General features: G+C 39.9%; 1 protein-coding gene across 1 annotated transcript in view; it reads left to right on the top strand.

The window, feature by feature from the left end:
* The first annotated feature begins 293 nt into the window (after positions 1 to 293).
* Positions 294 to 22866, top strand: part of RPS6KA2 (ribosomal protein S6 kinase A2) — a 163470-nt gene continuing 140897 nt past the window's right edge. The window contains exon 1 of the mRNA XM_041398163.1: positions 294 to 809. Within this exon, the coding sequence (XP_041254097.1) occupies positions 711 to 809 (99 nt within the window). The 5' untranslated portion in view covers positions 294 to 710. The remainder of the gene's footprint in view (positions 810 to 22866) is intronic.

Genomic DNA, 22866 nt, shown 5'->3' with positions numbered 1-22866 from the left:
GTGGGGGGTGGGGGGGAAGGGGGGGACGGGACAGTGCTATTTTGCATGCTCCCCGGAATAAAAGGAGATTCAAACCCTTCTATTCTGGCAGCGGGGGCACGACATCTTTCAGGTTTCTTCCAGGAGCGACTCACAGGGGAGCCGATTTCTTCTCGGATCTGACCACCACAGCCCTCAGTAATTATAGCAGCGTCTGAATTCTGAGCTAAAAACAGAAGTGCAGCATGTGCCTATTCCCCATGTGATTCAGAAAGCAGGAAATTGAAAGAGCCTGACTGAGAGGAGAGGGAGAGCAAAGCAATAGACACATCCAATATTTGTCTGAAACCTGCTACGCTTGGGACGCCGGAGCTGTCATCTGCCGGCGCCGATTCTGCGTGCAGCCTCAGCAGAGCCTGACTGGGCGTAGTGGCACCGAAGGCAAGGGAGGAGAGGCGGCTGGGCTCGCCGCACCGAAATGTAAACAGTGCGAAGCTAGAGGGAGCGCAGCGCCTTCCTGCTCCGAGGAGCAGGCAGCTGGCTTCGGGCTGCCCCGGCTCCGGCAGGGACCTCCGGCGGCAGGTCTAGCTGTGTCCGGCTCGATGAACAAAACCAGGCACTTCGGAGGATCTCCTGCCTGTGGATGTAAATAGGGGGCAATCGGGATGAGCTAGCTTTCTCCGCCGGCGCCGCAGCTCCTTCGTGCTCCGCGCCGCAGCTGGGACAGGGCGATGGACATGAACATGAAGAAGTTCACAGTGCGTCGCTTCTTCTCCGTCTATCTCCGCAAAAAGTCTCGGTCAAAGAGCTCGAGCCTAAGTAGATTTGAGGTAAAATTCGCCTTAACTTTGTTAAATGTAGCAAATGCTGTTAGGTGCAGGTAGCGGAGGTGCAACATAATATCTGCATTTACTGATGTGATAAGTAGTTAAAGGTGCTCTTTCCCCGGAGATGGTGATATTCTCACCTAATGTTCTTTGTTTCAGTGTAATTCAGTGTTTTTTCTCGGTAGTATTCAATATATTGCATAATAGATGTAGTGTGTTGCCAAGAGTCCTTTTATCAGTCTTGCAGGGGAGGAGGAACCTGGTGCAGGACATCATGAAGTTGTAGGAAATAATTACAGATGCACTTAAATTAGCACAAATAACACCATAGTTTGAAATAGCGTCATATTTTAATCTCCCACTGCACACGTACCATTCTTTCTTAGTGCTAGGTTTCAAAATTAATCAGTTTGCTAGTGCCTTTCATATATATGTGGTATGTTAGACAGGGATTCTCTTGATTACTTCTCCATAGGTTTTCATGTTTGCACATATTTTTTGCATTTATCTTCTGTCCCGTACATCTCTCCTGGTATTTTTAATTTACTTTGTTTTAGGAGAAGTTGTTCTTTAGGAGCTGTGAGGACAATGTCAAATTAAACCTTTCATGATTTAGCAGGGTGGGGAGATGAAGGCAGTTCAAGTAGGAGGTATTAGCAAATTGGAATGTGTGAAGGGTTATAACCCGGATTTCTGCCTGCCTTCCTCAAACCACTGTTCTTCAGCCCTGTATTTGGAGCTGTGAATAGTCGGCAGGATGTGAGATCAGTTGAATAGATGTCAGTTATTTTCATATTGTTCACTTTACCATTGCAGATGATCTGCAAACTCTGCATTAATATAGAGGTAAATGGGGCCTGATTCCCTTCTGTCTCACATTTATTTTGTGCTGGTGTACTTCAATTGACCTCTGAGGAGTTACTCTAATTTGCACTGGTACTCCCAGGAGGAGGATTAGTTTTATGCTGTGTGAATACATTTTGAAACATTATTACCTTAGTGTCCTATTTAAAGCCCCAGGTAATTGTTTGAACATAAACTTTTTCATGTATCATTGCTTAAACAGGGCATGCTGAAAAGCCAAGTTTTTCACCTGTGTGTTTTGTTGGTTTTTATTTTCTTTCCTAATTATTTAAAATCAACTTTCTTTATCACGTAAATTTTTATTTTCATCATCAAACAGACATGCTATGCATTTAAAATAAACTAATAACTCCCTCCTTGGAACAGTCACATCCCAGTAGGATTGAGGGGAGAGATGGGGATACCTTTCCTTTCCTGATTGTGTAGTCAGAATCACAGAGCTTAAGCTAGAATAAATGTTCCGTGTAACACATTGTAAATTTTCTAAGCTTGTGCTCCAACAGAGACAAGTAGACCTGGAGTTACTTGAAGGAGTTCTGAGACAAATGAGTGTCTTCACAGGCCACCAGTGTCAGGATGGGATGGTAGGAGGGGAGTTGGTTTGGAGAGAGCAGAGCCCCACCAGACCTCTTAACTACTCATTTGACAGTGCCGTAGTCCAGGAGAAACAGATTCCACCATACTAATTATTTAACTTACTGGATAATCCAGTGTGAATGACCAGTACAACTCAGCACTTGTATCAGGCTAGACTCTTGCTTCACTTACAAAAAAAAGAAGACGAAGTCTTTGCAATCCCTTTGACCACCAGTGTTGAATTTACTGGACTTTCTCAATAACTATGAAATAGTTTATGTGAGTTGTATGTTAATGATTTTTTTCTGATTTTAAATAATTTGCATCAAGAAGCAACCTGATACATATCTTGTCACACATGTAGCTTCAGAGCATTTCATCCACTTTCCTCCTTTCTTCTCTGGCTTGTCGGTAATGACCAACTTGATGCAAAGTGGCTCAATATTATAATGGAGTGGAGAATAGGAGCTGTTCCAGCTATAAAGAAAAAATTATTCATAAAATCTTTTCTGCTATTTAAGTGTGAAAATCATCAGAAATGTTACTTCTCTGGGCAGAGGACGACGGCCAAACATGAACATCAAGTCTCCTCTGTGGTTCTCATCCCTGAGTATTTAATGTATAAATTTGTAATTGCAGGCTAACAAGTGCTTATCAGACAAACAGAAAGTGTGACGAAGCCTGTTAGATGGTTTTTTAGAAGTGAGACTATTCTTCATCCTAGAGGGTAGATATTTTTAAAGATGCAGTAAAAAGATACAGGTTGTTACATCATGGAATGAGTAAAAGTAAAATAAAGAAATTTGGAAAAAACACATAGGGCATTGCTTTGCTTAGTGTACATTAGCTAATGTACCTGGCAGAAATTGTGTTGCACAATGTCATTTAAAATTTGGAGGGGAACTGTTTTTACTAGGTTGTGTGGGATTTTTGTTATGTTGTTCTTTTGGCAAGTTGGAAAGTAGGGTTGAAGGGCTTAAGGTAGATACTCCTAGGCTCAAGGATTTAATATGCTTAAAATACCACTATTAGAGTAGATTCAAAAATAATACAGTATTAGTTATTAATATCATGATTAATTACTTTTTCTGCTGTGGTATTCTACACTTCATATTCCCTTGTAATGACAGTGGTAGCTTATAGGGCCAGGATACAGCTGCAGAAAAGGACTTAGCAAATCACAGCATGTAACCTGACCTTTACTTGATTGTTTCAGATGCCAATGTCATTGCTATACCTGAAACAACAAGATGATCACCTTGTGTAAACAGCTGGGTTTCACACTTTGTCCTGCTAAAAGAGGCAGAGTGCACTCTGGTAAATGAGATGGTATTAGGGTTTAATTTCATCTTGCCTGAAATTCATGTCCTTTTTATTATTCTGGAAAAATGTGGCTGGAATTTGAATTAATTTGCCTACAGTTTAGGGGTTTCAGTTTATATTATTTTTCAGTATGGACTGCATTGCCCTTCATTTAAAAGGTATCTAGTGATGTAATTTTATTGAATGTGCAGAGCAAAGTTTTGCCCTTCTGCATGCACAGAGTTCTGATTGAAGTCAGCTGAAGATCTAGCAAAGTCAATGGGAACTGCACGTGTGCATCTGAGAAAGGGCTTTGTTTATGGTTCTTGCTGAGTGTTGATGAACATGGATGTGAAACCATCAGGATAAAGTACACGCAGTGGGGATCTGCTGAAGACTTTGAGACCCGGTGGAATGCATCTTATTGCAGTGAGCAATATCCTTGATTTATAAATCAAAATTTAAATATGCCATTGGAATAAGCTAGGAAATACCCAAGCTTATAAAGAATTTGATAATATTTATTCCAATGACGCAGGAGCGTATTTTTTTTTTCTTTTGCGAAAACAACCAATTAAAACATTGCCTTTTATTCTTTTTGGAGATGTTTCTGACTTTTGCGTTTCTGACATATTTTTAATTCATTATTCTTCTGCTTTAATTCTTCTAATTCACTTTTAGTTTTACTGGTAATGATGAATCCAAATTATGTTTAATCTATGTATGGGGCCTAGAGCCTAGCAGAGTTCTTGGAATTAATTCACAATTAATTTGGAGCCTGGTGTGCTTTGGCATGATCAGTTTCAGAGGTAGAATCTCCTATGGATGATTCAAGCACAGGTCCTCCTTTGGTTCCAGCACTGGCACGTAGGAAATGGAAGCGAGCCTATGCAGGCTTGAAAGTAGTAGTGTAGGACTGGCACTGGCTTTGTAATACTTTGTTATGAGAGATTTTTGGTTCTAATTTTAGGCTCTGATTCTGATTTCCTACAAGCTAAAGTTACAGCAGCCTTAGGAAAGAGCCCACAAAATGCTGAGCTAGACTGCTCCTTTTCCACAGTGGGCTGGAGCAACAATGCTTTGCTTGCAAACACTTGTGAATTCTTCTGCACTTGTATAAAGAGCAATTCTGTTCCTTATCAGCAGTATGTGCTTTATTATTTTTTATTATTTTCATAGTTAGTCACTTGGTAGAGGAATAGAGTTCTTCTGTCAAATGTTAGCCAGAATAAAGGCAAGTTAAAGAAAGGAGATGGGGATTATCAACCCAAAACATCTCTACAAGGTGTAAGTCCTGAGGCAGCTTTAGTTTTCACTTTTTCCCCCCTGTGGTAATGATAATCTTTTTGATGTGTGTTCTTGTTACAGCAGAAGGTACCGACTCCATTGTAGTGTCTGACTTCCCCCAGCTGCAGGCAAGATTTTTACGAGGAAATGCTGCAGTTCTTGTAGTCTTGCAAGGCTTGCTGGGGGGAAGGGAGGCAGGGAGGGGAAAGAGAGCAAGAGCAGGAGGAGCGTGTAGTCCCTCAGCTAGGTCACTTGAGGAGCCAGGAAACCCATTTTTCAGGCTCATATTGACAACTTGCTGTGTCATTACAGATGGTTCAGACCTTTATGCTTTGCATTTCCCATTTGAAAAAAGGAAAATTATGATAAATATTCAAGTCCTTTGTTACTATTCTACCTATTTACCTTGGGTTTGGGGGCAATACACATATGTGTACACTTCAGTAATAAAGGAATTGCTCCAATTCCCCAGCTGCTTCTGACTTTATCTCAAATAAAAGTCTCATGTGCCTCTCTATGTGCTCCTTCCAACAAGCATCAAATTAACTGCTGAGGTGCAGAAAGGGAAAATTAAGCAGGTAGATGTAGGGATAACTAATACACAGGAAAATCACAGAAAATTAGGACTGGAAGGCATCTAAAAACCGTTGATTTGGACCCCTCTTCCTCCTTAGGGAGCATCAGCTATATCTATACTCTTCCAGGAAAGACATTTTTCTAACCTCTTACTGAAAGCCTCCTGTGGTAAATGCCCATAACCTCTCTATGTGGTATATTTTGCATCATTATCCTTAGCATCTGAGGGTTTTCCTAACATCTAACACAAGTTTCCTTAAGACAGTTCAAGCCTGTGTCTTGTTGTTCTCCCCACTGTAACTGTGAAAAGGAGTTTCCTTTTCTTTGCAGGATGATTTTTATGCATTTGGAAACTGTTCAGGTCCCTTTTCTCAGTCTTTTTGGAAGGGTGGGAAAAATGTCTTTTCTCCTTTCTGAAAGTTAGGGGTTTCCAGGAGCAAGACCCTGGGCCAGTTACAGTGACATTGTTCCTTTTTTGGATGCTAGTTGTCCCTTGTAAAATCAGTTATATCTCAAAGGCCCCTACCCTGCCAAAGACCCATCCAAATTGTCATTTTATTCTCCATTTCCACCATCTCAGGGTCTGCGTGATTCCTTCATCTGATGGTATTTGGCATCCAAGGCAGTGCTGACAGAGTTGATCCATGGGCTCTGGTGTCAGATGAATTCAGACAGACTGCACAACTAAATGCAGTCTCTGGTCACATAGCCAGGGTACACGAATGTTTGGGCATAGAGCAGGGGCATGGGATCATCATATAACAGAAGAGGTCTTCATTTCATTGTGAGATGAGTCCTGTCTGATCCTCAGATGAGATCCACACATGCCTACAAACTAGTGGTGGAATGACTGAAAGTGAGAGGGCAGTGCCCTTCCACTCTCTGAGCCAGGTAGTGTCCTGGTTCCCTGTGCCTGGAGCATCTGTGTGTGGGTGTACAGGAGGTGAAAAGCTGAATGGTTATGCATTGCAATTATTACTAAAGAATAATCTGAAAGCAAGACTTTATGTTAGATTATTTCTGTGACACAGTTAAAACCAATTCATATCACTAGATTTGAAATTTTTAAAGTATATAGTGTGTGCAGATGTTAAATAAAACATACTTCAGAAGTTTTTTTATAACATTTCATTATGCTGTAAAAACTTGAAGCTCTTTTCTGGAAAGCAAAATCACTTACTTATTTTTTGTTCCAAAACAAATTCCTTAATTTTCAATTAAATCAACACTATTAGGATAGCTAAACCAAGATGTTTTCAAAAGGCAAATGATTTTCATGTGTTGGCATTGTATGGCTGATTTCAAACACATTGCAGTGCCTAAATTTGAAAGAATGGAGAAGATGATGTATCTGTTCTTGTTTTTCAGATTCTTGCACCCTTGAGAGTTGCCTTCTCTGTATGTGACAACCAATGAAATAGACATAAAAGGAGGCAAGGAAAGTGTGCTAGTTAATCTTAGCTCTTGCTTCCATATTCTGTCAACTTCTCTTCAAATTCTCCTTCCAAAGGAGGACCACATGGTTTGGCTTACTCAAGAAATGGGTGAAACAGAAAACACACAGAAAAGTGCTGTGTGTTGTAAAAGCAAGTCCCCATTGAAGTAGGCATAAAATAATCCTCTCAGTCTCTCCAGCACTGTGAAGTTGCCTAGGTTTATGATGATAATACTGTTCTGTTTCCCTTATTTAATCCTCTTTTTTTCATGGTGAAGTTTTAGCAATTGTAAGGCAAAAATTACATAAAGCTATTAAAGCAGGAGTTGGGTCAAACTAAGCTGAGGAGGATTGGGGGTAGACTTTGCCTTCTCCTTTAAAAAGTTTTAATGTGCATTATCCTTAGCTTTGTGGCTAAATCAAGCCATTATGTCATAAGGATAAGCACTTTGGGGGCATTTTCTCTGGTCTGAAAAAGGACAGCTGTGTGTACCATGTTAACTACAAACTGATCCAAGACAAAAAAAAATCACCCATGTTAACAGAGCTGAAGACAAACCAGTTTCTCTAAATCAGTTGTTGAGATTTGGGTTTTTTCCCCATAATTTCAAGTTTTTATGCATTTGTGGAATTGAAGAATCCATACTAAAAACATACTTCAAGTGCACCTACTTTTTTTTTTTTCATAATTTTGCAGAAAAGTTAATGTCACAACATAATATACCAAGCAGCAATGCTGATAAGGATGGTGGGCCACAGAACTTACTGTCTGCAAAGTGGAAACTATTTATTCACCTGCTTTCCCCTGTTCCACCAGTACAATTATGGCAGTATCCAGATGTCTTCTTTTCTCTTCCTACGGCTGTTCATGCCATGGTTGCTACAGCATCCCTTCTCACACAGCAGAGGAGCTCCATCTGTATTTGCTTTTCTCTGAAAGACTGTGTGCTGAAAAAAAGGCCTAATGGCATATTTTGCCTGATGCTATGAAATGATTTTCTGAAAGTCTTCTCTGCAACAGGGACTTTTATATTCTAGCAAACAAATTTTTCATTTTTCCCAGACAGGAAAACCCATCTGGGACATTAGAAGGAATACTGTTAATGATTCTGAGGATTGTCACTTCCAAAGCACAGACTACCTCTTGTGATTATCTGCCAAAAGTTACATGTGTTATCCCAACTGCCTTTTTGAAAATCTTCTCCCAACATCAGGACAAAGCTTACATACCAGTTTACTCTTGGAGATGGGTATTCTGCTGTGAAAGGATGTAAGTTACCTATAACAAAGATAAATTATGTTAATGGTGCCAATTGAAATATTTCCCTTGCTTGGTTTAAAAGCATTTTTTTCTCTCTCTAACAGGTTGTAAAAGAAGCCATAAAATTAATTTGAGTAATGTTTGTATTGAAAGATATGCTATAATAGGCAGACAATTGTGATGTTTTAGGAGGAGTTGTTTCCCTGGAGTTGTAAGGAAAGTTTTAAGGTTTTGACTTGGTGTTTCTATCTTTCTCATAACATGTGTCAAATGAGTGAATTTAAACTGTAATCTTTTCCAATGCAGATGGATTAATTTCAAAAACATAACTTTCATGAAGAGTCTTATTTATGAAAAACAGATTAGTCCTTTGCTTCTGCTGTTGACCACTTATTCTTCTATTGATCAGTTTAGGGTTTGCTTTTTGCCTCCTTTTTTGTGTTTATCTCTTCCTCCCTGTTGTTAACTGCAATCTCCCACTGAAAGCACCTTGCCCTTGTAGCAAACCACTGCAAACCTATGTGATTCAAAAGAAAAGCAAATCAGATTACTCTTTTTCCCTCCCTGGAACTGTAATGAGATCTAAATCAGAAGAAAACTTGTATTGCTTTTATTGGGACACTTGACACCATAGTAGACTGGCATTGTTGTTGATAGTGCAGCATTCCTTCCTCATTTCCAAAACCTGAGATATAGCAGATTGCTTTAATATCCTACTTTAGGTAAACTTCCATGACTTCTCTGTCTTCTGGCTGGTGGCCTCAAGTTGCCAACAAGGACTATAAAAAACAAACAAACAAAAGACTCCCATGTAGTTTAATGTTTAAGCACATCTTGTATTATTACCAACTTCTGGGCTAGCACAAAATGAGTGTCCTTATAACTGAATGTGTAAAAGAGGGTTATCCCCTTGTCAAGCCTGTGAACCTAGAAGGCTAAATTTGATAGTGTTGGAAGGTAGAGTGCCTGTGGTAATACATCTAGATCTGAAATCACAGTATTTTATCCCTGTGGCCTCTAAAATATATTGAGACTGTCAAATCAGGAATCTCTCTTTTCTCAGTGTAATTCAAACTCTTGTCTTGGATCTTACAGTGTCTTGTTCTTTCCTCCTAAGCTAAGAACTCTTCAAGGCATATTTATTAAATAAAAGCAGCAAAGTGAATATTGAACTGCTGATGTTCCCAGCTTGTAGTGGATGAACAAGGTATTCTGTTAATCCTGCAGGGATGCAAACCAAAATGTCAGAGTATTACATTGGTTTTCCTTTACTTTTCTGAAATGGTGATGTGTCAGTGTGCTGTGTGTCTGCCATGTAGTCATCTATGTGAACACAGCAAATTTACTGAAAAACTGAATTATTGATTTGGATTCATTTTTAGCCTAGGTCCCTAAAAAAAAATGAGGCTTTATACATGCCCCCACAACCCTTTCTGGCCCTTTGCTTTGACAGCACTATCAAATTTAACAGAGAAAGGGAGAAAAAAAAATAGTGTTCTGGATGACATAATGTTCCTGTAAGATTCTTGAAAATAGGGGCCTAGAGAAAGGACAACATTGCTACTCCAAAATGAAGGGGGAGTGGGAGCAAATTTCTTTGCCACTAAAGAAACCAAACAGAGGGAGGTGGTGGGAGAGAAGGGGACATCTTGATAACAAATGGGGATTTCTTACTCCGCTCTTTTCAGAATATTACTAGACTTTGATGCCAGGAAGGAAAATAGGATTTTTTTCATGAGAAGTGTGTTTGGATTTGCTGCAGAAACAAGTGGATTTGTCTATTTACCTGTGTAAATATTTGGACTTTGAAATACTATAGTCCCCAGCAATGATGTCATTTATCATAATAGTACTGTCTTTTACTGATGTTTTTCCCTTACGATGAAGTAAGCAAGTTCTTTTCTTTTAGCAGTTACTGCTTCTAATATAATGGGTGAGGCAGAAGAAGTCACTAGCAGTACTATTTTATCAAGGTTACTGAGATGCTTTTGCTATAAGGTGCAGGTAATGTAGTATAATACTGTTTTTTTTCCCTTTGGAATCCAGTTATCATCTTTGTGTGGAAACACATTAAAGATATTTGCTTGAAGTCACTTAAAATGTGATGTACCAAGGGGGGAAAAGAGGCATTTGTCTATAATTTATGGAGTAAAAAACTCACAGAACATAAAAAAAATTTACTAATTTATCAGTAGAATTATTTTAAAAATCCTATAGAAGTTAGTAGAAAATATAGGCTGCAACAAATTCATCAGAAAAAATTATCATAGTATAACTTACAAGGTTTTAGAAACCTTGTTACAGAATTATAGTAGAATATCAGTGTTTGCTTGAAATAGCCTGTCATGCTAGCTCATTTTTGCTTTGATGACATGAATAATTAATTTCTTTGGATAAAAGTGGATATTTAGACTGGCAAGAGAGGATTTGCAGGTGCAATAATGAGTCCTCAGGCAGGTATATTTGAAGTAAGGAAGTCTGGGAAGAATATTTTTACTGATGCTGTAATGGAAATAATACATTATAAAATTGCTTTTAAATTCTGTTGCATATAACTAAACACTATCAAATTACTTAGTTTGGTGTCTCATATTTGCATGCTGAACAGTCAAGTGGGTCAATCTACCAAATTTTGATATTTTCTGATGTTTGCAGGATTTCTGCTTGGTGACACTTCATTTGGTAAAGCTGCTAAATTTTTTAGTCAAGATCTGACTACATACCTGTGCCCCACAAACTGGAGTTAAAACTGATCACTTTTGCACAGCCTCTTTATAATTTGCCTCTGAATTGCAAATGAGACATCAATGCATACAGGAGAGAAGGGGACTTGTGTGGCCACGTATAACAAATATTTTACACTAACCAGATTATGCACATCTTTTGAACAGACAGTCTGTTCTGTTGTTTGCAATAAAGGGAACATAAGCAAATAAAGTCTAGTGGTATTTGCTCTTTTTCAGGACAGTTTCTGAACAGGATTCAGATGATACAATTTCTAAGGAATATGTTGTAATTACAGCCATATTTTGTGTGTGTATATATATATGGCATTTACATGAGTAATGCATTTAACGATGTAAATACATATAATATGGCAGGTTTTCCATGGAAAATGCTACTAAGAGGATCAGAATTTGATCTCATAATACCCTTCACAGCCTCTCATTGACCCAGAGTGAAGGATTGTTTAGTTCTGGTGGTCACCAAACAGATCAGCAGCTCACATTCTTGCTGCTGACATTCCATTTGAACTGAAATTGCTAAAAAACTGTCTTTTTTTTAAATTTATGAAAATCTCTCCCCAAAATGATATTGTGCAACTTATTAAAAAAGGTTTTCTCCATTTCAGGGTTTAAATTCCTCGGAAAATGATTTTTAGTACATAGATGAACAGTTTCTGACCTTGTTCCTTCCCTTTTGTTCTCAGGGTTGAGCCATTTTTCTATATTGTCTCCTGTCCCCACAGGGGTAGGTTTTTCCCTTTTGGTCTGTAAGAGGCTCTTCCTGTCCCTGAAAAGTGCTGCTAATGAAATCATCTTTTTCCCAGCTGCTTCAGATGCATCTTCTGTTCCACTGCTGAGGCCCATCCTGTAGACTAAGCCACTTACCTCCCCTTGTTTAAATATCTTATAAACAACCATTCTTGCGACTAACTGAAGAAAACAAGCAGATCATTTCATGCTGCAAACGTACTTTCCTTGAAACATCTGCGGTTTTTCTGCTGCTCTCACTTCCACTCTGCAGCCCTTTCCTTCCTCATAGAAGACAATGGCTTGGGTTGAAAGGGTCCTTAAACATCATCTTGTTTCAAATTCCCTGCCGTGGCCAGAACACTTTTCACTAGACCAGATTGCTCAAAGCTGTATCCAACTTGGATTTAACATGTCTGGGGATGGGACATCCCTAACTTCTCTGGGCAGGCTGTTCCAGGGCCTCACCACCATCACAATAAAGAATTTCTTCCTAATATCTTACCTAAATCTAGCCTCTTTCAGTTTAAAGTTGTTCTCTCTTGTTCTATCACCACATATTCTCCCTTTCTGGTGCTGTACCGAAGACCGAGGAGCCCCTTGGGCCAGGGAATGTCTGCAGGTCATGGAGGGCAGCTCATCATTCCTATTTAAGTCCTAACTGCTGAGAGATGTTTTTGCTTTTGCACTGAAATTTTCTAATACACACTGTGCACCATCTACTAGTGACACACATGGCTTAAATATGAAATCACCAGTTGCATACCTCTTTGGTTTTTCAAATATCTATGCTGCTTTATAAAGCCTTCTAGCTTTTTCTTTCACTGTTCATCATGCTAGGGAAGTTAACGGCTTGTACCCAAACCTCTCTCTGGGTTGCCAGTGCATTTATTAGCATAATGTTAAAGACTATGAGAATTTTTGATTCTGTATGATAATCAAAACTATCTGCATGATTATAATGGTAAAACTCTAAAACAAAATTCAGACATTCTTTTGGTTCAAATAATAAATGTGTGTTCTCCACTGTGCTCCATTAATTACCGATAAATAGCTCTCACAGAGAATACCCACACTGTCAGGCTTCCCCAGTGTTAGTACACCAGTGTTTTATTTCACAACCAGTCTGTTCACAAGCTACTTATTTTTCTTAGAAACTTGAAGATGGGAAACACTCCATTTATTTGTTGTGCAAATGTCTCTGAGACCAGACGGACACTCCCTGCTCACTGCACTGGAGTTCTTTATTGTGCTACTGTGGTGAGCTCTTGTGCTCTTAACTGTCCTGATTTCAGTGGTACTGCAGCCACCTTCTAGAGAACCAGGTTTATGCTTACTACTCCTACGCTAAAAGCACTTTGGTTCTGGACCAACCAACACTGAACTCCCTAGCAGTCTTTAAGTACACTTTTCCTAGAGCTTACTTCATGTATGCACTCTGGATTAATATTCAGGGGTTCCTGGTAGTTTGAGCAAAGACACACAAATACTGTAAGGTTTCCAAACCCAAAGAGTTTTATCTTATGGAGGGGAAAAAAAAAAAGTGCAGTGTCAGAATAAAGTTTGCATGTGTTTCCTTGCCTTTGTTTCTTCCCCTGCCTAGGTATTCTTGGGTTTTGATTGGGGTGCTCTAAGGGGTCTTATGGATTTATATTCAGATCTCTGCACCTGATGAATCTTAAAAAGTTTTTTATCTTACAAAGTCCTTCACAGCTTCCCATCCCAGATACTCCTCTGAAAGGATTTGTGCTCTGATCGCATTGTTTCTCTTCCTGACTAGTCACATTCCACAATACCCCTCTCCGGAGTGGTGTATAAACAGGAAAACAACTAAATATAGATCACAGAGAAGGAATAGAATGCAACGGTGTACATAAAGCAAAGGACTGCTTGCACAGATGGTGTAGGGCCTAGAGGAAATGTGGAGGGGGAGAGTGAGAGAGAGGCATGAGAATGAACAGTGATGGGGAAAAAAATTACCTGTGGCATAAACTGTTCATGGGAAAAAAGAAGGCAGGCAGAACATCCCTCTGTTGCCTGGGGCAATCTGTAATGAACTGGGTTAGCATGATCAGACAACAGAGGCTAAACTAGACTTGAAATCTTGCTTCCTTCACGATTAGCTGCTGCCTTGATTAGAAGCTGGTCAGCAGAACAGTCTTGAATACTGCAGCCACCCCCTTGGGGCCAGCCCGCTTTGGTGGAGCAGAAGGCAGGGGAGGTCACCCTTCATATTAAACAGAACATAAATATAATCTCATGGAATGGCACACCATGAGAAATTTAGGGAGGTGCTATTTCAGGCATCTTCCTGCCTTGGTCTATTACATTTTTTAGTTTTATTCTCTTACATATTAACACAAGTTGCTGACCCAGAGCAGTCTAACAGCCTCTGGTCAACAGACTGGCTTACAGGACAAAGAGGAACCTTACATCTCTCCTTCTCCTTCCTGCAGTCCTTACCCTGCTCTTACCCTTCCTGCCCAAGCAGGTGAGATGTGACTGTGGCACTTTGCTGTGCCCTTACACATATGCAGTGGGACCCATCTGTATTCCCAGTTTCCACTTTCTCAGCAGACATGCGTTGCTTTGAGTGCCTCTGTAAATTGGGAGGATGAAGTGCTTCTGTGGTAAATTACCCCACTCTGCAGCAGTGGCAGCAGGTGGGAATGGGTGGCCATGCTTCAGCAGCCTGCAGACAACACCCTAGTGTCTCAGCTCAAATCATGGACAAAGCAGGGCTGACACTGATACCCCAGGCTGTGGACTAGGGCAGTGATTGCCAGATCTCTGTCTGTACTGCCTCTGACACAGGACCAGTAATTTTCAAGGGAGACGGAGGAACATATTTGATTGGGAAGCAGAAACATATTAGATTGCCATTCCTAAATCTGCAAAACCATGATGGTTGGAGCCTTGGTTCATTTTTGGAAGGATACAGAGAAATCTGTGTAAATGAAGACTGGATTTGAAACCTTCTGCTGCTTCTTTCTGTGCACAAATAGCTTCTCTACAAATAATATATTGTCTGCCTTTCTATTCCCCAGCATTCTTCCAGCAGTTCTGCACAGGCTAGACAGTCAGTTGCTGATGACTTCTTTTTGGAATTGATGGTTATGTGGAGCTTTTTATATTGCCAAGCAATTTTATACTGTTTTGTTTTCTGGTCTATGTATAAGTCTGCAATTACTCATATTTTTTTTGTTTAGAAATGCATTTGGAAAAAAATTATAGTGACAAAAAATAGCCATCCAAAATCCCATTTAATTGTTAAAACTATTCTTCATTCTACCTTTTATTTGTGAAATGAGACACATGTTCATTTGAGGAAATTTTTTCTTGTTTGAGAAAGAATGAGGAAAAAAAGACCATTGTAGAAAACCTTTAAGGGGTCTATTTTTCTGGAAATTAAACAAATAACAGATTTTATAATGTTTCAAAATGGGGAATAAGTTTGGGTTGGTTTTCTTGTTTGCTTTTGGTTCTTTTGTTTTTATTTAACCAACTCATTTAGAAGAATATTATTTGACACGTAATTAATTTTTACAAATCAAATATATGTGTATTAGTACTGTTGGATTTAAAGCACCAGAGAGTTAAGTCTGATATTAATCTGTTTATGGAAAGATCATCTTTGAAGAGATTATACTGCTAGTATTTTGATGAGAAATACTACTTATTATTTAGAAAGAGCCAGTAATTGCATTTATATTACAGCAGAAAATTATGAGGGGTAAAATCAATGTATACCAGCTGTTGTCTTCAAAATACTGCAGACTGACTCCATTGTGCATTCTCCTGTATGATAAAATCTATTGTGTGTACCTGCACAGTTTTGGTTTTATTTTGTTTCTTTTTCTGACTGTCGGGAAAGGTACCTTACTGTTCGAAAAGATTATCTGATTATAGCACAGTAATGAAAGGTGACACATCTCACCGGTTCTGTCCCCAGTAAGACCAAGGTGGCCTAGCAGTAGAACCAGTGCAGAGAAGGCTGTGCAGAGAGTGCTGTACCCATCCAGTGTCCAATAGAAATATCCTATTAGTCCTTTAGAGATGGAGGTCTGCTGGAGACTTCAAATTGTTCTGTGAGTTTTGTTCTTTTCTTCTAACAAGGAGGTTCTCTAAGGTAGAATTGGGATTGTTTTTTTTTAATGTGGTATTAACTGGCATTACTTCTCAGGTTGAAACTCTTTAATATCAATACTTGCTACATAGGTCTAACCTAATGTTGGTTAGACAAGTAACTGTGAATTAACAATAAGGTAAATGGTTAAGAATCTGTTTTGTATATGCCCAGTGAAGGCTATTGTCAGTTGTTGTTAAAGATGTCTGCATTTTTATTGCTTTATGTATTACCTGTTATTCTAAAAGTATATGAGTGCTTATGCAGCTTTATATGTTCTATATTTATGAGAAATCACAATTCAAATGGACAGTTGGGTGGTGATGAGTTGAAGCCTTCAGTTTCTTTATTTAGTACATACAGAGAGCTGTCGATTCTCCATGGCCCCTGCCTCCTTTCCCCAGTTCTGGCCCCTGATGCCATCAGCAGTCCTGCTGTAGTCCCTGGATGTACACAGGTGTGTGCATGCAAATTAACACACACATAACACACACGAGTTCCTGTCCTACTTTGTCTGTGCTCCAGACAGCTCATTTCACAGATTTCAAGCTTGCCCCCACCTCAGGATCACAACCACCACAGCCTGAGCCCATTGGTCCATACCCTGAGCCTCGGGTGTGTCTGAGGACAGGCTCTGATGCCTTTCTTTTTGGGATATTTTGCCACAAAATGCAAGAAGAACAGTGGCCTTTCAGTTCATTTGAGGAGCTATTTCTTTAGCTGTTGCTGCTCTGTGTTGGTGCTTACCAACAGGACATGGCCGTGCCAGTTGCTTTGATTGTGAAGATAGAAAATGCTCAGTGGACTTTGTAAGGGATTAAATGGCAGGGCTGGCAATGAGGGGCTATAACAGAAAGGGGAGAAATTAATCTAAACTCAGAAAAAAGATGCAGTGCTTCAGTAGGGGGGAAGGCTCCCTTTGAACTCTTACTTAAAGTGAGAGAAGGGAGAAGAGAGGAACGTGGCGGAGGGAGGAAAGGAGGCACACTGAAATAGAAGACAGAGAAACAAGGGTGTGGAGATGATTGGAGTGAACAGTCAATACAAGGCTGAGAAGCTTGTCAGAAGCTTACAGAATGCCGAATGTCTGGAAAAAGCAAAAACCTGTTTTGACTGTTTCAGCAGCTGTTCCTGCCAGCTGGTTTTGTACTCTGCAAGTCTTGCCCCTCCTGCTACACCTTCTCCGAAGTGCACTGTGGTGAATCACAGCTGGTAACTCCTCCAGCTGTAGATGCAGTTTGAACAGAGGAAAGCTAATATCCTCTGGTGTTTTCAGGCTGGAAATCCTGTGAATGATAGACAATCTACCAGCTCCTGGTTTTTCTAGCATAGCAAGGTCCAGAAAAGAACATGCAGATTGTGCCTGCAATATTACAGAGGAATGCAACAAAAATCTTCTGGAAGAGGGAAGCAAACCCAACAGGAGGACTGTGGTTGGTCAAAGTTATATTTCTGTACCAGACAACATTTCTTTCTCATGTTCGCAAATAATAAAGCTAGGCCAGCAAAAGCTTGGTGTTGCAGATCAGACCTTAAATAATAGTGACATAAGGCTAGCAAACTCAATTATTTCCCATTTTCAGTGACATCTTTTCCAAGTTAGATACTGCTGTTCTGTAACACCTTCAGTAGAGCATCACAGGCAATCTGCCATTTGAAATTTTGTTTAAGGGCTTTGCTGGAAGAATAACTTGTCTTTTACAGCATTCACTGCATGTGCATAGGACTACAGTCAAAATCTGGAAAAGATCACTATCATGATGTTGCTGAGTTACCTGTGTTTCTCTAGATTATGTTGTTATCCTTCTGTAATACAAAAATGCTAATAATGCTTACAGTCTCACTTGCATAATTCTTTTTGCAAAGTTCATGTACTTTCCATTCCCCAAAACTTGGATAATGAGCCTAAGTTGACAGATCTGGGGTTAGTTTTGGTTTGGTTTGGTTGGGTTTTCTTCAGAGTCAAGAGTTAATTTTCTGGGGAAAAACTGGGCCCACAGACTGAAGGGCTCATTTGTCAGTATATAGTCCATGCCAGTTTTTAAAAAGATGCTGGGTTAATATCTCTATATGGTACTAGAGAGAAAAAACATTTCTCCATTGTTCCTCCATTGCTACAAAGTGTTAAAGATATGCACATATACAAAAAAAAAATCCCTCATTTAACTCTTCAATAATTATTTCATTTATTAAAATTACCACCAAAACTCTGAAAAGCATGCTACTCTTTTCAAAGCCACTTCTACTGACTTTACAAATCTATTTTAATATGATTTCAGTTTATGGTATATTTAAACAAGGCCTTCAACATGTAAATTTTAAAATTCAAGACAAAAGCCAAAATTACTTGCTGAGACCAGGCTGCATTTAACATGGGATATAAAAGTAATACTTTAGAATACAATGAAACTGAAGCTCAAGCTCAGCTACTACATATTCACTCTGAGGCCCTGAATGAGGCTTTGACCAATATGATGGCCTTTGAGATTAAGTTTTCATCTGAAGGAAGCTTTTTTCTTACTTTTGTGTAGTACTGCAAACTGTAAAACAGCAACAGTGTATTAAAAATGCATGCTCCCAATCCTGCATTTCCAGTATATGCAAGGCGTATGCAAGGCAGTAAACAGCTGATAGCATATTGCAAGGCAGTAAACAGCTGATAGCATATTGGACCGTGTACCAAGTAACGTTTGCAATTTTAATTTGGAAGAATGAGTTATTTTCAGTGTGCATGAGGTGTGTGCAGATCAGTTTTCTGCTGGGATGGCAGGTTAAGGTGCAGTGGTTCACTGTGCTTCCTAGGGAAGAGATTCAGGGCTGCTGACGTGTGAGTTCACTTCTGTAAGCAGCATGGGCTGGGTTTTTCTAAACCTTCCCCAGTACTTCTAGCAAAATATGATTCTCTTCCTTTGAGCTCTATGTCTGTAAGATCATGAGGTCTATAGTGTCATGTGAACTAAGAATTAATGTGGAAAAACAAATCAGTAACACACAGCACATTTGTGTAAGCAAACGACTGCTCAGTTCTTAGGCTGTCATGTGCACTAGTTTTGCCACCAGTTAATGTAAAAGCCTAATGCATCCTCTTCCTGGTAGTTTTCTCCCTTCATTGTTGACAGGATGTGCTAAAAATAGTCTCCAGTCTATAGATATCTAAACAATGAAACTACAAATACAATTTTGGGAGTGGGGATGTTGCCACAAACTATTTATTTACACTAAGCAGCAGCAGCAGGGGTCAAAACTAGTTTCTATAGATGTAGCTTAGTAGTAATGTCTCCTGAGGTTAGAATATAATTTCTTCCTCATTTTGTTTTCAGAGAATGGTTGAGGTAGGGTAGAAATATACTTCCCCCTGAGGAGTGGAGCAATTTGTTTTAAATTTCCATGGTAGTCTGTACACAGCTCAGAAATTTATCTAGAAGACCTGATGGATCACTCAGCTCCAGCATGCAGAAATTAATGGAGTTTCAAATTATGCTTTGGACAACTATAGTTTTTCCAGTTATGGTGCCTGATTAAAAGGCTGTTAGTTATAAGGGGGAAGAATAAATTTACCCTAGAATTAGGTGAGTTGTTGATGGAGAAGGAAGACTTGCACACCAGATGATGAACAACAAGTTTCAAAAGTTTATTGAATTGGCACACACATTTATAGCAGTGTTAATAAGGCTAATGCATATTGCAAAAATTGAGCTCATCATTCGTTAGTCATTTATCAGTCAACTACGTCTACGTTTACGTTCTTGTGTTCACCTTGTTATGGTTTCTGCTATCGTTCCTTCATTCTTGCTAGCTAACGAACCTCTCCCACAACCTCACTTTTCGGCAAGGGCACAGTGACCTTGCTGCTTTTAGACACTGATTTCTGACTCCTATCCTCGTCTCCTTCTTGCTTAACTAACGGTATTATTCCAGCATGATCTTTGTTTAGCTAGCTAACTGTCTACAAAATCCTCTACAAGTTGTTCCTGGTTCATATTCTAAAATCAAATAAGGTAGGGGTGAATACCTGTGCTCACCTTGAGACAGAGAGTGAGAGTCTGCCTTCTTAATTATTAATATTAATAATTAAAATATTAATTAATATAATCAATAATATTTATTATATTAATTAATTAATTATTAATATTAATTAATGGTATTAATTAGTTGCTTCCTGTACCAGTCTCTGTGGAAGAAGTTTATACTCATTATACTTGTATTCCTACTACTTGCAGTGAGCATGATTAAGGCTTGCAACCTCTATGCCAATGCCCCAAAAATGGCTACATCTGAAGTCTTTGGCCATTTCCCACCACTGCAGGTCAGTGCTCTGGTATGTCAAGCCATTATTATTCAAGGGTGGGGAGGAACATGGGAATGGAAGCTGTTACCTGCTAACCTGCTGGACGGATGCTTGGAGTCCAGGCAGGACAGCAGAGTTACCAATCTGTGGCCATGGGACAAATGCAACCCATATTGAGCAGTTTATGAGAGAGGCAAATTGGTTTTTTCCCCATCATATTATAAAAGTGGATATGATGTATGTTGGAATGCATGATCTGAACTGTATTTATGATGGTGAATGGGAGATAGGAAACATGTCTTACTAGGAAAAGCAGTCTGTGATCATGTAGTGCTATTCTTATACTTATTATTAATGACATAGCCTGTTGCATACTAGGAAAAGAATGCAGATTTTACACTGCTGCATTTGTCATACAAATCATAATCCCTAGACAAGTCCAGGCAAAGATTGCTAATTTTTTATGAATAATGCAGAACTATGTCTTATTTGTATCTGTCTCTCTACAAAAATTTTCACTAGTTCAGGAAAGTGAATGAGCTTCCTTTTATATAACACTTGCTGACTCTCAGAAGGAAAAGGATTTGTTGGTCTGCACTTCCTGTAGCTCTTCTTGCTGCCACCCACTACTTTGTCCAAGGGCTGTTTTATTTTATTGTTGGTGGGGTGTTTTGGTTTTTAGGTTTTGGTGGTTTTTTGGGGGTTTTTTTTTGTTTGTTTGTTTTTTTTTTTTTTGGCCTTTTTGGTTGGTTTTGGTTTTGTTCGGTTGGTTTTTGTTGAACTCAGGCTGTCTTTTCTGTTTTGTTTTCTTCTTCTGTTACCTTCTGAATGGTCCCCTGTGCATTCACCACTGCTGATTTCTCTGTATTTCTAGCAGGTCAAAAATATTTTCCCTCTTGTGTGGAGTGTCGTGGGGTGACAGCCTTTATCCCAATATCGTGTGTTGTGTCTGGCAGCCCCGGCCCGGCCGTCTTGCTGCGGCGGGGCGGGGAAGGGAGGGGTGTGAGTGTGACCAGGCTCCTTGGCTTTTGCTTTTGGCTGCTTTGCTTGGCTGGCTTGCTTGCTTGCTTGCTCCTGCCTCGGCTGCTAGCTGCTTTTTTGCCGCTTTCTGCTTTCTACGCTGTTTTTTTTTTTCCTTTTTCTTTCGTTCCCTCTTTCTTACCCTCCCCCGAAGATATTGGACCGGCTCCAGACCTGACCTGGGACGTCCAGGACCCCCGGCGTCCAGGACCCCCGGAGTCTGCAAGAGAAGCTCAGCGCCCTCCACAGCACTGCCTGGTTTTCTTTTCTTTTCTTGTGTTGGGGAGTGTTCTTTTGTTATTTGTTAATAAATAGGTTTTGTTTTCCACTGTGCTCCTCCGAGGAATTCCTTCCCAAACCCGGTATTGGGGGAGGGGTGGTTGGAGGTTTTTTTTTTAGGGAGCTGCCTTTTGGAGATTTCCCCTAATTTGTCCTAAACCAGGACAGTGGAGGTACATGGTGTTAAAGCAAGGAAACTGTCTATAGGGCATGCAAGCTTCTTACTATCTGTACCCATGAATAACAGTGCTAGGCATGAGAGGAAGAAGGATGCCTGAGCATTTGTTTAGACACACAAGCAGTTGCAAACCAGATGCCTCCTCTCATCAGTTCTGCTCCCAAATTAATTTATGTCATGAAGCTGAAGAGATGCAGCGTCACCCTGTGCCCCAAAGCCTATCTCTAGCTATGACTGTGCGCAGCTTGATGCCACATCCCAAGACAGAGGCAGGAAATTTCAGGAACCCTCCTTGCCCAATACAGTAGGCATACAGGTTGACCTTAAACATCCTGAGCTTTCTTTTCAGGCAAGATAGTAGAAAACTAAAACTGAAGAGTTTAATTTAGCAATAAAACAGTAATCTGGATGTACATGAGACTGAATTTTGGAAGCAGCCTAAAAAAGGGTATTTTACAAGAAGAGATTTACATCTTGACGTTGGACCCCAGCGTTCTCTCTTTCTTCTCTAGTTGTGTAAGGGATTTCCTGCAGCATGTGTCAAAACTTGCTTCTAAGCACTTGGCTGGTGAATTGTTCCTTCACGATGAAGTGTGCCTGGAGTGTTTTACTCTTCTGCTGTCCTTTGGTAGAATGGTGATTGTGGGGAGTGGGTACAAATTGTGATGAAAAGCCAACTTGAGAATGTCTTTTAGTGTGTCTTAGAGTTGGTCGCATTTCACTTGACCACTGAGGGTTTATTGGGGGCCCCACCCCCGGGAACAGCATGGTTACTGAGGGAGAAGGGGGAAAGGAGGAAGAAGTGGGAGAGGGGGAGAGCTAAGGGGGGAGAAGGGCCAAGAGAGGGTCTGGTTTCCCTTGCACAGTTTAAGAGCGGAAATTCAAAGTGGGCGCGGAATAAGATTTGGGCCAATGGGATTACAGATACATGAGACTTCAGGGCAGAACACAGGCTACATTTTGGAGGGGTGAGACAGAGCATACAACTTAACTAAAATGCAACACCACACTTGACCTCATCACCTCTGGCAATGCCTTTTACAGCTCAGGGTTTTCATTCAGGAATACTTTACCTCTTTACATGCTTTGCTGTCCCCTCTGTATGGATTCTGTATGCTGTGGTAAACTTCCCCTAAGGAATTGTGAGGAAGGAATCCAAGTCAGGGGCTACTTCAAAGTCTTCCACCCTGAGGAAAAGTACTCAATTTCTAGGTCAAGTGACAAAAATCACAATGAAAAGAAGGACAGTAATTCCTATTGACAGGTTCCCAGGGTAGATGAAATTATTTGCCTCTTTATTTAAAGCTGTGTGCAGGACTGCAACTGTTAAAAAAAATCATGTGAACTAACTTTAAAAATATGTTTGGGAACATCTTAATTTTGAAATGGTCAGAT

Source organism: Onychostruthus taczanowskii, unplaced genomic scaffold (genome assembly GCF_017590055.1).
Source record: "Onychostruthus taczanowskii isolate IOZ18803 unplaced genomic scaffold, ASM1759005v1 scaffold141, whole genome shotgun sequence".
NCBI lineage: Eukaryota > Metazoa > Chordata > Aves > Passeriformes > Passeridae > Onychostruthus > Onychostruthus taczanowskii.
The sequence above is the reverse complement of the archived record's forward strand: the minus strand, read 5'-3'. Positions and strand labels throughout refer to the sequence as shown.